Consider the following 12,380-nt stretch of genomic DNA (forward strand, 5'->3'; position numbering starts at 1 on the left):
AGACCGGCAGCCACCAGCAGGCGCTGTCCCCACGCTCCGGGTGCCTGGCATCTCAGCACCTAAGGACGGAACCCCAACCCCACTTCGCCCCCAGGAAGCTGAGCCATCCCAGCTGAGGATTTATTGGCGTAAATGCAACCATATAAAAACATAAGTTATGAAAAACACAGTCACGATGTGCCCGCAACCCCCCCGCCCCGCCCCGGCCCAGGCCCCAGAAACCCCCTTCTGTGGGAGGGAGGAAGAGGAAGGGGGAGCCCTGAGACTGCCTAAGAACGCTGCAGCCCCTGGGCCCTTGCAGGGCCGGCCTGGCCGGGGTGGGAGAACCCGGATGCTGCCTCAGCGCATCCGGTAGTCGGTGGAACAGGACAGCTCACACAGCTGGCCTTTGAAGTCCAGATCAATGGTGAAGTCCAGGTCGCGCTGTGGGGAGAGTGCGGGCGTGAGGGGGAACCTGGGACAGGGCAGGCCAAGACAGAGGGCAGCGGGGGTGCGGTAGGGAGGGGTGGCCACCCCAGCCCACCTGAGGTGCCGTGGGCCCCCCGGCTGTCTACACAGCCTCCCCAGAGACCCCACACTGCCGGTCCCACTCCCAGCATCTGTCTTGAACCCCACCTGACTCCCCGTGAGAAGCTCCATGTGACATCCTCAAACCACCTAGAACCCAGCCACGCCCCCCGCCTTGGGTGGGGTGGCAGAGCTCAGCTGCTGACTCTTGCATCATGATTTCCCCCATCAAAACCAGCCCCATCAGCAGGTTATTTTCTCCTTCTTTTACAAGAAGCAAACTTCCTCCTCTCAAAAAGCTCTGTGGTCCCACCCCACCGTCCCCACTTCCTCTCCTCCAAGGCTTCCTGGACGCCAACCCTCTTGTGCCCGTCACCCCCAGCACGCTGGAAAAACTGGGGCAAAGTCACCAATGACCTCAATGACTTCTGCCCTCAGTCCTCACTGCACTTCACCCCTGGCTCCCAGCTTCCTCCTCCCTCTCTGGGTCTCTCAGTTTCTAGTTTGGGTTTTCTCCACCTCTGCACTACTGACATCTAGGGCTGGACCACTCCTCGCTGTGGGGGGATTCTTATCTTGTGCGCTGCAGATAGAGCAGCTCCCCCGCCTCTACCCACTAGGTGCCAGCAGTACCCCTTCTTCAGTTGACACCCAAAATGCCTCCAGACAATGACATGGGTGGGTGAGGCAAAATCATCCCTGGCTGAGAATAGCTGCTTAAACCGGTTCTCATATCCCTGACTTAGAAAGCGGGCACACCCACACTGGCCCCACAGAAGCTCCTGACTTTGCCCTAGACCTGCTTCCCCACCGTGTCTCAGGCTGATGGCAGCTCCGTCCTGCCAGGTACTCAGGAGAAAAAAGCAGGGCAAGAGACGGCCCTCCTTTCCTTCCCTCACCCCCATACTTGGGCGAGGATATCCTGTCAGCTCTCCCGCTGGCCCCGCCCCCACCTGCTCAAATACCTGCCGGCCCCTTTCCCAGCTGGACACAGAATTCACTTCCCGCTGGCATTTACCACGTGACTGTCCTGTGTCTAGAACATGAGTGCCAGGAGGGCAGGGGTTCAGCCTGATCACCGCTGGGGCCCCAGGGCCCCCTGGTTTCTAGTAGGTACTCAATAAAACTGTGGTCCATAGACAGACCTGGGGGGCCCCCAGACAGATGAGGTCAGAGCACAGTGTAGCCAGGTTGGCTGGCAGGCTTCGGGCTGAGGGGTGCTGGGGCCCCAAAACGCCTGAGTCTACCCCCCCCAGAGCCTCACGTTGTTCTTGGCATTGGGCCGCATGCCAATGGTGCCAAAGATCTCCTCGCCCGTCTTCACCGTCAGGTAGTCCTCCATGTAGAACACCGTCTGCTTCCAGTGCGTGTATGGGGACTCAGGGCCTGGCGGGGGAGGCGGGTCAGCCGGGCTCACCCGCCTCCTAACCTTCCCAGCCCACACCTTCCCCTCTGCCCAGACACCCCAGCGGCCAGTGACTACCAACTAAGCGGTGACTGTGGCCCCTTCACCCTTGTGAAGCCTGGGAGGGGCTGTTTCACGGGTGGGGAAGCGGAGGCACCGCACGCTCAGGTTGGCTGGCAGAGCCGGCGTCAGAACCCGGGTCCTCGGTGTCCCCGTGGCTCCCTCTGGCCACGCCTGTCACATGCCCCACGGCCCCTGGGCCCCCGCTGCCCCAGGGCCCCGCCTCACTGGTGGAGAAACCGGTCCTCTTGTGGCAGCGGGTGAACTCGATGTTGAAGTAGGCCACCAGCGCATGCACGTAGTCGTTCCGCTTCACTTGCAGGCAGAAGGGGGAGGTGAAGGTCAGGTCTTCCACCTTGACAGTGTAGATGTCCACCTCCTGCGGGATAAGCCTCGTGAGCCCCACTCCCCGACCTCCGGCCCAGCGGGGAAAGCTGGGGGTGCCCCGCTGGATGCCCTGTTCCCTGCTCTCCCAACTCCAGCCCGAATCCAACAGTTCGACCTCCTACAACAACTACTGGTCCTTAGAGAACCGCCCGTTTTCCCCTCTCCACTGCCTGTACCCTGCCCCTGGCCACCATCCCCGCCTCCGATGCGGCAGCATCTTAACAAGGTTCCGTGGCTCCCGCCCTCTCCCCCCACATCCCTTACTCCACGTTATCAGCCAGTGTGACAGTTTAAAAACAGATCATGTCACATCCCTGCTTAAAATCCTTTGACTGCTCCCCGGTGCACTCAAAGCAAAACCGTGACTCCTGACTCAGGCCATGGAGGCTCGCCCAGTCAGGGCGCCTGCCCTGCCATCTCCCTCTACAAACTCCCTCCTCCACCCAGGTTTGCCCGCCATGAGCATCCCAGCAAGATTTGATACTGTGGGTCGGGAGGGAGACCTCAAAAAATGATGGCTGCTGGTAGTCTTTATCAGGGACCCATGTGTGTATAAACTCACTCGTGGTGCTAGGCTTTCTGCATTTGGTGGCCCTGCCTGGGGTCTTAGCTGCCTGCCTTGGGCGGACGTGCCCTCCGGGAGGTGTGCCTTGGGGTCAGGGCCAGCCTACGTCACTGCCTTGTTCTGGAACCCAAGGGCCATGCCTGGCTCACAAAGCTCTTTAACTGAAGTGGCTTCTCCAGGCGTCTAGCGCCACCTCCAGCAGATCCATCGGGCTCCCAAGACCTCGGGCAAGCAAGCACTCTGTGCACTGAGGTCCCACGCACCGGCCCTTCTTGGGCTGACCCTGCGGGACACCCAGCCACCCCACTCCCTCACCTTTATCAGGCAAGCGTTGGTGACCAGCTGCTTGGGGTCCACCACATCCACCAGGGGCTCCTTGATGGCCACATCTTTGATGCAAGACATGTCAAAGCCGTACACGTTCTCCCACCCTGGGGAGGAGGGGAGGGGTGAGCCCGTGGGGGCACCCGGCCCCAAGCTGCCCCACCCCTTGGGCTCCTCAGGCCCCGAGCTCACAGTGGATCTTATAGTCTTTGTACTGCCGGTCCTCGATGGCCGTCACATACAGCGTGGCTCGGTCCGGGAAGATGAGGCCGTCGGGTGCCTGCACAGTGCGAAGGAGCAGGGCAAGGGCATAAGGATGCGGGGCCTCGGCAACGCTGCCCCATTTTGTCTCCTTGCCCGTTTTGTCTCTTTATCCACCACCTCCGCCCCCGCCCTGGTCTGGGCTACCAACATTTCCCACGTGGACTCCTGAAGCGGCCCCCCTCACCGGTCCCCAGCCTCAGCCCTCGGCTTGTTCCCCGGATGGCTGCCTGATGGCTCCGAGGAGCATCTAAGTCAGACCCTGTCCTTCAGAGGTCCTGAGGAATCCTCAGAAGCACGCCCCCGCCCCCACTCCCCGGAGGAGTAAAGCAAAGTCTCTCAGGGGTCACGCAAGATCTGCACAGGCCCCTCCACCCCTCGCCTCACCCCCTGGCCCCCCCGGCCCCCGCCCTGGCTTCCCACCCCTCGCCCCCCAGTGCTCCTCCAGATCCTCATTCCACTACAACTTCGCCGCTGCTCAACACACAGCAGGTGCACTCCTGCCCGAGAACCTATGCACTGGCTGAAATCCTCTGCCCAGTGTGCCTTTCCACTCAGATCCCACACAGCTCCTTCCCATCCTCTGTTCAGGTCTCAGTCACCTCCCGTGGGAGGCCTGCTCTGACTTGAGCACCTGGGACCACAGCCCCCCAGTCCCTCCCTATCCCTATGCCCTGCTATTGTTCTCTTCCCGGCACTAACTCTCCTGACACTGTACCATCTCCCTGTCCCTGTCTAGCTTCCAGTACTGGCTCCCCTGTCTTGGCTGTGGGCCTCCTAACATCTGTGTAGATGTATTCAATCTCCTGTATTCACTGCTACTGTGGGAAATACCTAGCATGGCTTTCCTTTTCTGCCTAGACCCTGACATACGCTCAACAAAACAGCCGAAGGACCCTGGCCTGCATCAGCTGCTCCCACCCCACTGGGGGCCTCACCAGCCACTTGTCTCGGGCGTAGAGCACGGTGTTGAGCATCGACTCGTAGAAGAGGCAGTAGCCCATCCACTCGCTGATGATGATGTCCACCTTCTCCACCGGAAGCTCCACCTCCTCCACCTTCCCCTTGATGATGGTCACCACTGTGGGGCAGACAAGGGCACATGCCACCAGCCCAGAGGAGGCCCATCTGCTCACCTCCCTTGGGGGGGATGGGGGATGGTCCAGGGCCTGGGGACCCCACTGGGACAGCCCTTGTCTTCTCAAGGAAGGGCTGGGGGTTGTATTGGGGCATCTACAAAGAACTCCGCGAGCTGAAGCCACACCCTGTTAACTTAGTTTTAAAATTCATTCATCATGGGGTATTTTTGAGGTAGGAGCAAAAACTTTACGTGGATTAGGTATTAGGTGACATTAAGCTTTTGCCACTAACAGTCAGGCCTAGGGCCCAGTGCGGAGAGCCCTTCGTCCTGGGACACGAGGCGCAGTCAGAAAGGTGGCCGACCCCTCGCCCGTCACGCACTGCACGTTCGTGGGGAAGCTGCTAAACCATTCGTAGACGACCTGCTTCTGGGTCAGGGTTTCATACTCAGCAGAGCAGCTCCCTCGCTGCAATCTATTAAAAGTCAGGCCTTGATGCGAGGGTTTTGTTTTGTTTTGTTTTTCAAAAAAAGAAAAATTAAAAAAAAAAAAAAGATTTTCCCGCTAACAGTCATGGTCTTTTTTTTTTTTTTTTTTTGGCTGTACTCTGCAGCTTGTGAGATCTTAGTTCCCCGACCAGGGATCGAACCCCGGCCCCGGCAGTGAAAGCGCCAAGTCCTAACCACTGGAGCGCCAGGTCATGTTTTGTGTGTGTGTGTGTGTGTGTGTTTGTTTTAATTTATTTATGTTATTTATTTTTGGCTATGTTGGGTCTTCATTGCTGCGCATGGGCTTTCTCTAGTTGAGGTGAGGGGGCTACTCTTCGTTGCGGTGTGTGGGCTTCTCGTTGTGGTGGCTTCCCCTGTTGCGGAGAACAGGCTCCAGGCTCAAGGGCTCTAGAGTGCAGGCTCAGTAGTTGTGGCACACGGGCTTAGTTGCTCCGCGGCATGTGGGATCTTCCTGGACCAGGGTTCGAACCCATGTCCCCTGCATTGGCAGGCGGATTCTCAACCACTGTACCACCAGGGAAGCCCAGGTCATGCTTTTAAAATGGCCTTATCTATTAGAGACACACGCAGCAGTACTTATACAGTCGGAATTTGCTTCAAAAGGAGATATTTAAAGCTGAGTAATGGGTACTTAGGGATGCATTATATTAGTCTCTTTTAATAAAATCCCTTCAGCTTCTAGAATGCCAAGAGCCCTCACATCTGAAAAACCCACCATCTTCCCATGTTCTCTGCCCCTCAAACCTTGCAGGTGGGAAGGACAATTTGGCAATGTCTGCCCAACTTCCATTTTTGACCCACACGATCCTACTTTTATGAACTGACCTCACAGATACACTAGTTTGTATATGAGATGACAACGACGTTACACGTAGGGGGATGGAAACCTAGGAAGCTTAAATGCTCATCACCAGGGGCTTGGTTAAGAAAGCTGGTGTACGTGTAGACAGATGATGTCAGCCATCAAAAAGCAAGATCCTCTCAACATCGTGAGAAGTGTTAAACCACATGATAAGCAGGTGAAAAAAACAAAAGGCAGAAGACTTGTATTAATATGTATGAAATGCTTGCTATCTGTGTCAAAAACCAGCACATGAACGTAGAAACACACACACACGTATATTTGCTCATAGGTACAGACTTCTCCGGAAGGGACCACTGGCTGCACTCAGAGAAGGGCGGCTGAGAGGCAGGTAGGAGACTTCTTACTACAGGCCCTCAGATGCCAACCACGTGACTCTAACACTCACTGAAAAAACGAAAGACTGCTTCTTGCCCCGCTCCCCCTCCCCCCTTTTCTAAAGACTGAGGCACTGAGCTTGCGACTTCTGCACTCAGATTCTAAGATGACTTGTCAGGTGGTGGGTTCTGAGAAGGCTGGATTCTTGGGCTGTCGGCAGCCCAGAGTCCACAGAGGAGGAACGCCTGAATTTGAGTTCAGTGGCCCCCATCCCCTTGCCGAGGGCCCCGGGGAAGCTGGGATCACCCGCTCCCTCCCCACCAACCCGTTCTCTTCCTGGGCTCACCGTGGTCTAACTTGTTGGCTTTGACGATCTTCACCGCATAATCAGAGATACTGGAACACTCGATCTGGGGGCCCAGGAAGAAGGGAGGGTGAGAGCCCCCCCCCAGTCCCACCCTCAGTCCCCATCCCCCTCCACCCAATCCCTGAGCCCCAAGGGGCCCCCTGTCCGTCCCCAGGCCCAGGCCCGCCTGCTGCCTAGGACACTCACCCCGATGACCTTGCGGGCCCCGGCCTTGGCAGCGAACATGCAGAGGATCCCTGTGCCCGAGCCCACGTCCAGCACCACCTTGTCTTTGAAAAGGTGCCGGTTGTGAAACATGGAGTTTCGGTACGTGAGGGTGCGGACCTCATCTTTCAGCATTTCCTGAAGGGGGTGGGTACAAAGATATCATGAGGGGGCCTGCATCCCCAACTGTAAAACAGGGTGCCCTGGCCTCCAACACACTGACCATTTCGAGAGCTAGAGCTCAGACCTCTAACTTGCTTTAGTCCCATTGGAACAAGTCATTTCCCTTCCATACGCCTCAGTTTCCCTATTTGTAAAATCGGACTGGGTGGACTAACCTCCCATATCAGCCACCTTAGGTTCTACCGTTGCCACCTAAGCCCCTGTGAGCCTTGGCTTTAAAAAGTCCTCAGTAAGTTAATGCCACTGAACCGCATACTTGCAAATGGTTAATTTTGTTATGTATATTTTATAACAATTAAAAAAAGAAAAATCTTCACAATTCCATCCCAGCTGCTTTCTGGGACCTCGGCCTCCATCGCGTGCAAAAGGATCGAGAAGCCTTCAGCACACTGGGCACGAGCAGCTGGGGGACAATCCCGCCGCCGGTCACAAGAGGGCGGCAGAGACCGGCAGGCCCTGAACTCTGGCTAAAGTCTCAGGCACACATGCGCGCTCCCACCCCAGCCTCCCAAGAGGGGCCCAGCAGAGAGCCAGGCTAACCTCTGTCTCCAAGGCAACGGCTGGGAGAGGCGACCCTGGAGCGTGAGCCTCGCATGCGCAGAGGGGAGGCCCACTGCCAGGGAAGGCAGTGCGCATGCGTCGGAAATTAAGTTCCAGCCCTCCCAAACATTAACCCCCCTGAAGATGCAGCAGCCTTATGAGCTGTCTGTCCATACTCACCTCGTGGATGCCAAAGTGAGCATAGGAGTCAAAGTAGTAATCTTTGGACGTCATGTCCTCAGCGTTGGGCTTCTCGCTGCTTTCTGCTTGGGCACAGGAGACCTGGGAGGGGGCGGATGGGAACACGGGTCAAACCTGGGGGCTCCCCACAGACTCTTAAGCCTCCAGGTCCCTACTTCTCCCTGGAGTATAGAACCACCCTCCCAAACCGTACCATGGCAACCCTAAAGGCCCCGCCTGCCATCTTGCCTCTCCCAGGAACCCCCAAACCTAACACCCCATTTTCCTCTTCCAGGACCCCCCCAGAGCACCATCCAGGAGAGCACCCCTGATACCTCAGCCACGCCTACCATCTCTCCAGTCTCTCTGCCCCCGTCTCTAGCTCAGCCCACAGCTGGGGAGGGGAGGAGAGGGGAAGGCAGAACGGGGACAGACATAGGGAAGGACAAAGGGGGGGCTGGAAATGGAGTTAAGGAAGTAGCCACAGTGTTGGGGGAGGCCAGATAGGGGCCACAAACCTGGAGGGAGTTTGTACTAAGTGTTTCCGGGGCACAGGGTAAACTGATTTGAAGCAGGAGGGATCATAGTTAAGACCACTAGAAAGGGCCTGATGTGTGACAAGATATGTATATGTGGGGAAGGGTCTCACAAAAGGATATTTACTTCTTCAAGAGGCGGCTGGAGGCTCATCCCATTAGCCAAGGTGGCTACAAAATTCTAGGAGAGAGTAACAGGGAGAAAGGATTAGCTACTGGGAGTGACTAGGGGAGGGCCAGGCCAAGGGACCCGGGCTCTTGGGGGACAAGGAGGTATTTCCTACAATTTTGCTTTTTTTTGAGGAGAGTGGACAAATAAAGAGGCAAGGCTGTTTTTAAAAGGGTGCGGGGCAGGTGGGGGAGGGAGTAGAAGGGGAAGGGGGGTTCTATCCCAGCTGTGGCTGGAGAGATGGTGGCCTGCACCCACACTGCCCCTCTTTGGCCAGGCACCTGATGACACACCTCCCCCATCCAGGCCAGAGGAACTGGCACCCACTGGGCACACAGGCACTGCCAGCTGTCACTCCCCCTCATCACCTAATCCCCCCAGATTAGGTGACACTTCCTGACACAAACCCCCATCCTGGGGTACCATGAGTAGCTGGGGGAGGGTGGTTGGCAGGGTGTACCCACTGGGCACCTGCCACCTCCGCAAACCAGTCTCTCGTCTGAGAGGATTCCAGAAAGGAGGTGTGGCACACAGACGCCCCCACCAGAGCTGGCACCCCGGCCGCTAGCTCCTGCCTTGGACTCAGGGAGTCCCAAACAAAACCAGTGAGAGCCAACCTCCTCGATTATCACCCGCTGCCCAGGAGGGTAGAATACCAGGGAGGAGGCCAGACTCTGGACCCTCAAGCCCACCTACCCTCCATTCAAACAACCATCCCAGGCCCTGAAACCCCCCAGGTGTGGGGCAAAGTCCTGGGGCAACCTCTGGGGAAGATATTTCCTCCACCCACACAGGCCCTGGTCCAGGAGACAGCCGAGGGGGATAGGAGTCATTGGAGTGACCCCTAGGGGCTGCCCCCCAAGGTATGCATCTTGGGAGCCGACCTCCCATTCCAGAGACTGCTTACAAGGTAAGGGGTGAGAGTAGGGAGACTCCATCAGATTACAGCTTTTCCTGATGTAACCACCCTCTAGGCTCCAAGAAGCGTGAAATCACAGACATGACCCCCTGGACTCCAAGCCCCACCTCTATCCTCCCAAGCCAGTGACTGACGCGGATTAAGAAGGGCTGCTGGTGAGAGGATTTTCCCACCGGGGCGCATTTCTCAACACCGCCGATACCTCCGCCAAACAAGCCCCCAGAGCGCTTGAAACACAGCACCGGAACCAGCCCCATAGGGCTGCACGAGAATCAAACCTCACGGGACACCATTTCAGGCAACCAGGCTCAGGACCCTCAAACAGGGCCTCAGGAAAGGGGAGGTCAACTCCCACGCTCACAAATGCCCCAGGGAGAGAACGGGCTCCAGAAGGGGGTAAAGTTCGCTGCGTCCATTCCCTCACATCCCCTTCCCAGTACAGATTCTCCCTCCCCTAGCCCGGGAGGGCTTCGACGGGAGGTGGGCTTTGGGACACGCCCCATGAAAAAGATGTCCCTCCCACACACCCAGAAATGGCCACAAGGGGGTGCACAGGGCCTAAGCCGGAAGGATCTCCTTCAGCTAGATGCCCCCCCCCACCACCAACCAAAGGGAGGTCACAGGGGCATGCCCCATCCCCCTAGCTCCCAAAGAGGGGAGAATCCAGGGACAGGAAACAGGGGGTGGGAGGGGGGCCCGGAGGGAACCAATCCTTCGTCTTCCTACAATCTCAACGCAAGAGTGCAGGAAACCTGGACGGATGCCTGAACAGATGCCCTGGTCCGGGAAGGGATTTGTTGAGAGTCGAGATACACTGCCCCTCCCAAGAGACTCTTTACTTCGCGGAGGTCCCCAAGTAAGTCCCATCCCGAGGTGCCTGTCACGATCCCCGGGGAGGGGGTCAGGGGGCCTCAGAAGGAGGGTCAGAGCCTCCTCTCCGCCCCCCCGGGGCGCCCCTCCCCCGGCCGGGGGCGGGGCCTTTGTCCCGCACGTGGAACCCGCCGGGCCAGCGGGCACTGCACACCACCTCCCCACCCACCGCGCCGCGGCCACGTGGGGGCCAGGCCGGAAGCGCCCCCAGCCCTCCTCCACGTGGAAGGGGGCAGGAGACCCTCGGAGCGGCGTGCTGCCTCAGGCCCCCGAAAGCTAGGGAACCCGCACTTCAAACGGTATCTCCATATCCGGAGAATGCGACGCCCCCTCCGTACGGCTGGGGGCTTTCAGCCCCAATCCGGCGACTTAGAGCCCCTTCCCCAAGACGGAGGCATAAAATACCGACCTCCAAACCGCCCCCTGCCCCCTGCCCCTGACGGCGCTCCAGGCGCTCACCTCCATGATGCAGTTCGCGGCCTCGGCTGCCGCCATCTTCACCCGCGCCTATTCCTCCTCCGGCCGCCGAGACCCCCCCCTTCTCCGCACTCCCCCGGGACCGCCTTATACCGGAGGGTCCAAGGCCCGCCCACCGCGACCCCGCCTGAAGATCTCATTGGCAATGGAGGCGACCCGTCTGGAGATACCGTTTAGCAATTGGGTGAAGAAGACGCCCATCAAAGTCGAGGGGCCCGCCCAGTCTGGCGTGCCGAACCCCGCCCCCATAAGTCGACCGGGATGGGAAAGACTGCCTGTCTGTCGCAAGAAGTACGACTGATGATTGGGCAAAATCTACCGGGAGTTCCCGCCCCTACTCCCCCAGCACCGCCTCAAAGCTTCCCGGCGGACCCCGCGCTAAGCGGACATCTTGAAATAGAGCTGTCTATCACCAAAATGACCCGCCTCTTCATAGCTGCTATTGGTTTATCAAATCTGTGACGTCACGAGGCCTTTGGCCAGCCTCCGCCAAGCGGCCGGCCTCAAGGAGAACATGGCGATTGGCCCACGAGAAAAGAAGGCAGGGCTTTAGGCTCCAGCGATTGGCTCAAACGAACTGTCACTCATCATCCGTTCGGCGGCTTCTCATAGTCTGTGGGAAATCCAGGAGGAATAAGGGAGCTCGTGCCCATTTTCCTGAGGGAAAAATGAAGCAATGAGAGGCCCAAAGAGAGGGAGGTCATGTCCGGGATCCCGAAGCAAGTCAGGAATAGGACTCAGGCGTCGAGGCATTGAACCCCTAACCCTCTACTTAATTGTTCCAAATTTTTTAAACCCAGTGACTCCATTCAAGCCACTTGGCCTTTGCCAAATCCCACCCCTGCCGGGAACACCCACCCGCTTCGTCTGGCCAACTCCTATACGTCAGTTAGGGCACAGCTTAGTCGCCACCTCCTCCAGGAAGCTTTCCTGGACCTGCAGAAAAAGTTACTAGTTGAATGAAGATAAATGCAACTTGTGGAATGTATCCGTCACCCAGAAAGTTCCTTCACGACTCTTTCTAGTCAACACCTCCCCCACCCAACCCCAGAAGCAATCACTTTCTGTTTTGTGTCACTATAGTGCAGCTTTTCCGTTTCTAAAATTTCGTATAAATGGAATTATACAGTATGTGCTCTTTTGTGTCTGTCCCTCACCATAATGTTTTTGAGATTCGTTCATGTCGAATATAATGGTTGTCCAATCCTTTTTACTGCTGAGGAGTATTCCATTGTATGGATGGATCACATTTTCCTGTTGATGGACATCTGGGTGGTTTTCATAGGTCTGGTATGAATAAAGTGGCTATGAACGATCATGTCCGGGTCCTTCTGTGGACGTACACTTTCACTTCCCTTGGGTAAACCTAGGAGCACATGGCTGGGTCATAGGCTAGGTGTATGGGTTTTTTGTTTTGTTTTGTTTTTGTTTGTTTGGTTTTTTGGCTGCGCCATGCGGCATGCAGGATCTTACTTCCCCGACTAGGGATCAAACCCATGGCCCCCGCAGTGGAGGCACCGAGTCTAAACCACTGGACCGCCAGGGAAGTCCCCTAGGTGTATGTTTGTAAGAAACTGCTCGAAGGTTTCCCATGGTGTTCTACCATTTTGCATTCCTATCAGTGATGCAAGAGAGTTCTAGTGCTCCACATCCCCTCC

General features: G+C 57.3%; 1 protein-coding gene across 4 annotated transcripts; it reads right to left on the reverse strand.

The window, feature by feature from the left end:
• Positions 1 to 185: 185 nt before the first annotated feature.
• Positions 186 to 10,878, reverse strand: PRMT1 (protein arginine methyltransferase 1). 4 transcript variants are annotated; one of them, XM_060000012.1, is made up of 11 exons: positions 10,705 to 10,878; positions 8,415 to 8,468; positions 7,752 to 7,853; positions 6,831 to 6,986; positions 6,624 to 6,687; positions 4,448 to 4,590; positions 3,441 to 3,528; positions 3,240 to 3,355; positions 2,201 to 2,351; positions 1,772 to 1,893; positions 186 to 423 (listed from the first exon to the last, which is right to left on the reverse strand). In XM_060000012.1, exons 1-11 carry the CDS (start codon positions 10,738 to 10,740, stop codon positions 340 to 342), a joined length of 1,116 nt encoding a protein of 371 aa, XP_059855995.1. In that variant the 5' UTR covers positions 10,741 to 10,878; the 3' UTR covers positions 186 to 339. The 4 variants fall into 4 exon arrangements, with proteins under 4 accessions (XP_059855995.1, XP_059855996.1, XP_059855998.1 ...); XM_060000013.1 differs by lacking the exon at positions 8,415 to 8,468; XM_060000015.1 differs by lacking the exons at positions 8,415 to 8,468; positions 10,705 to 10,878 and adding an exon at positions 10,128 to 10,178.
• Positions 10,879 to 12,380: the final 1,502 nt, after the last annotated feature.

The sequence above is a fragment of the Delphinus delphis genome, chromosome 20 (genome assembly GCF_949987515.2).
Source record: "Delphinus delphis chromosome 20, mDelDel1.2, whole genome shotgun sequence".
NCBI lineage: Eukaryota > Metazoa > Chordata > Mammalia > Artiodactyla > Delphinidae > Delphinus > Delphinus delphis.

Excerpts from the sequence above, each read along its gene's own strand:
- PRMT1 (XM_060000012.1), bottom strand. The coding sequence starts at position 10,740 with ATGGCGGCAGCCGAGGCCGCGAACTGCATCATGGAG. Across the intron at positions 6,987-7,751 it reads CTCACTTTGGCATCCACGAG|GAAATGCTGAAAGATGAGGT; the intron begins GTGAGTATGGAC and ends CACCCCCTTCAG. Across the intron at positions 4,591-6,623 it reads AGCCAACAAGTTAGACCACG|TGGTGACCATCATCAAGGGG; the intron begins GTGAGCCCAGGA and ends TCTGCCCCACAG.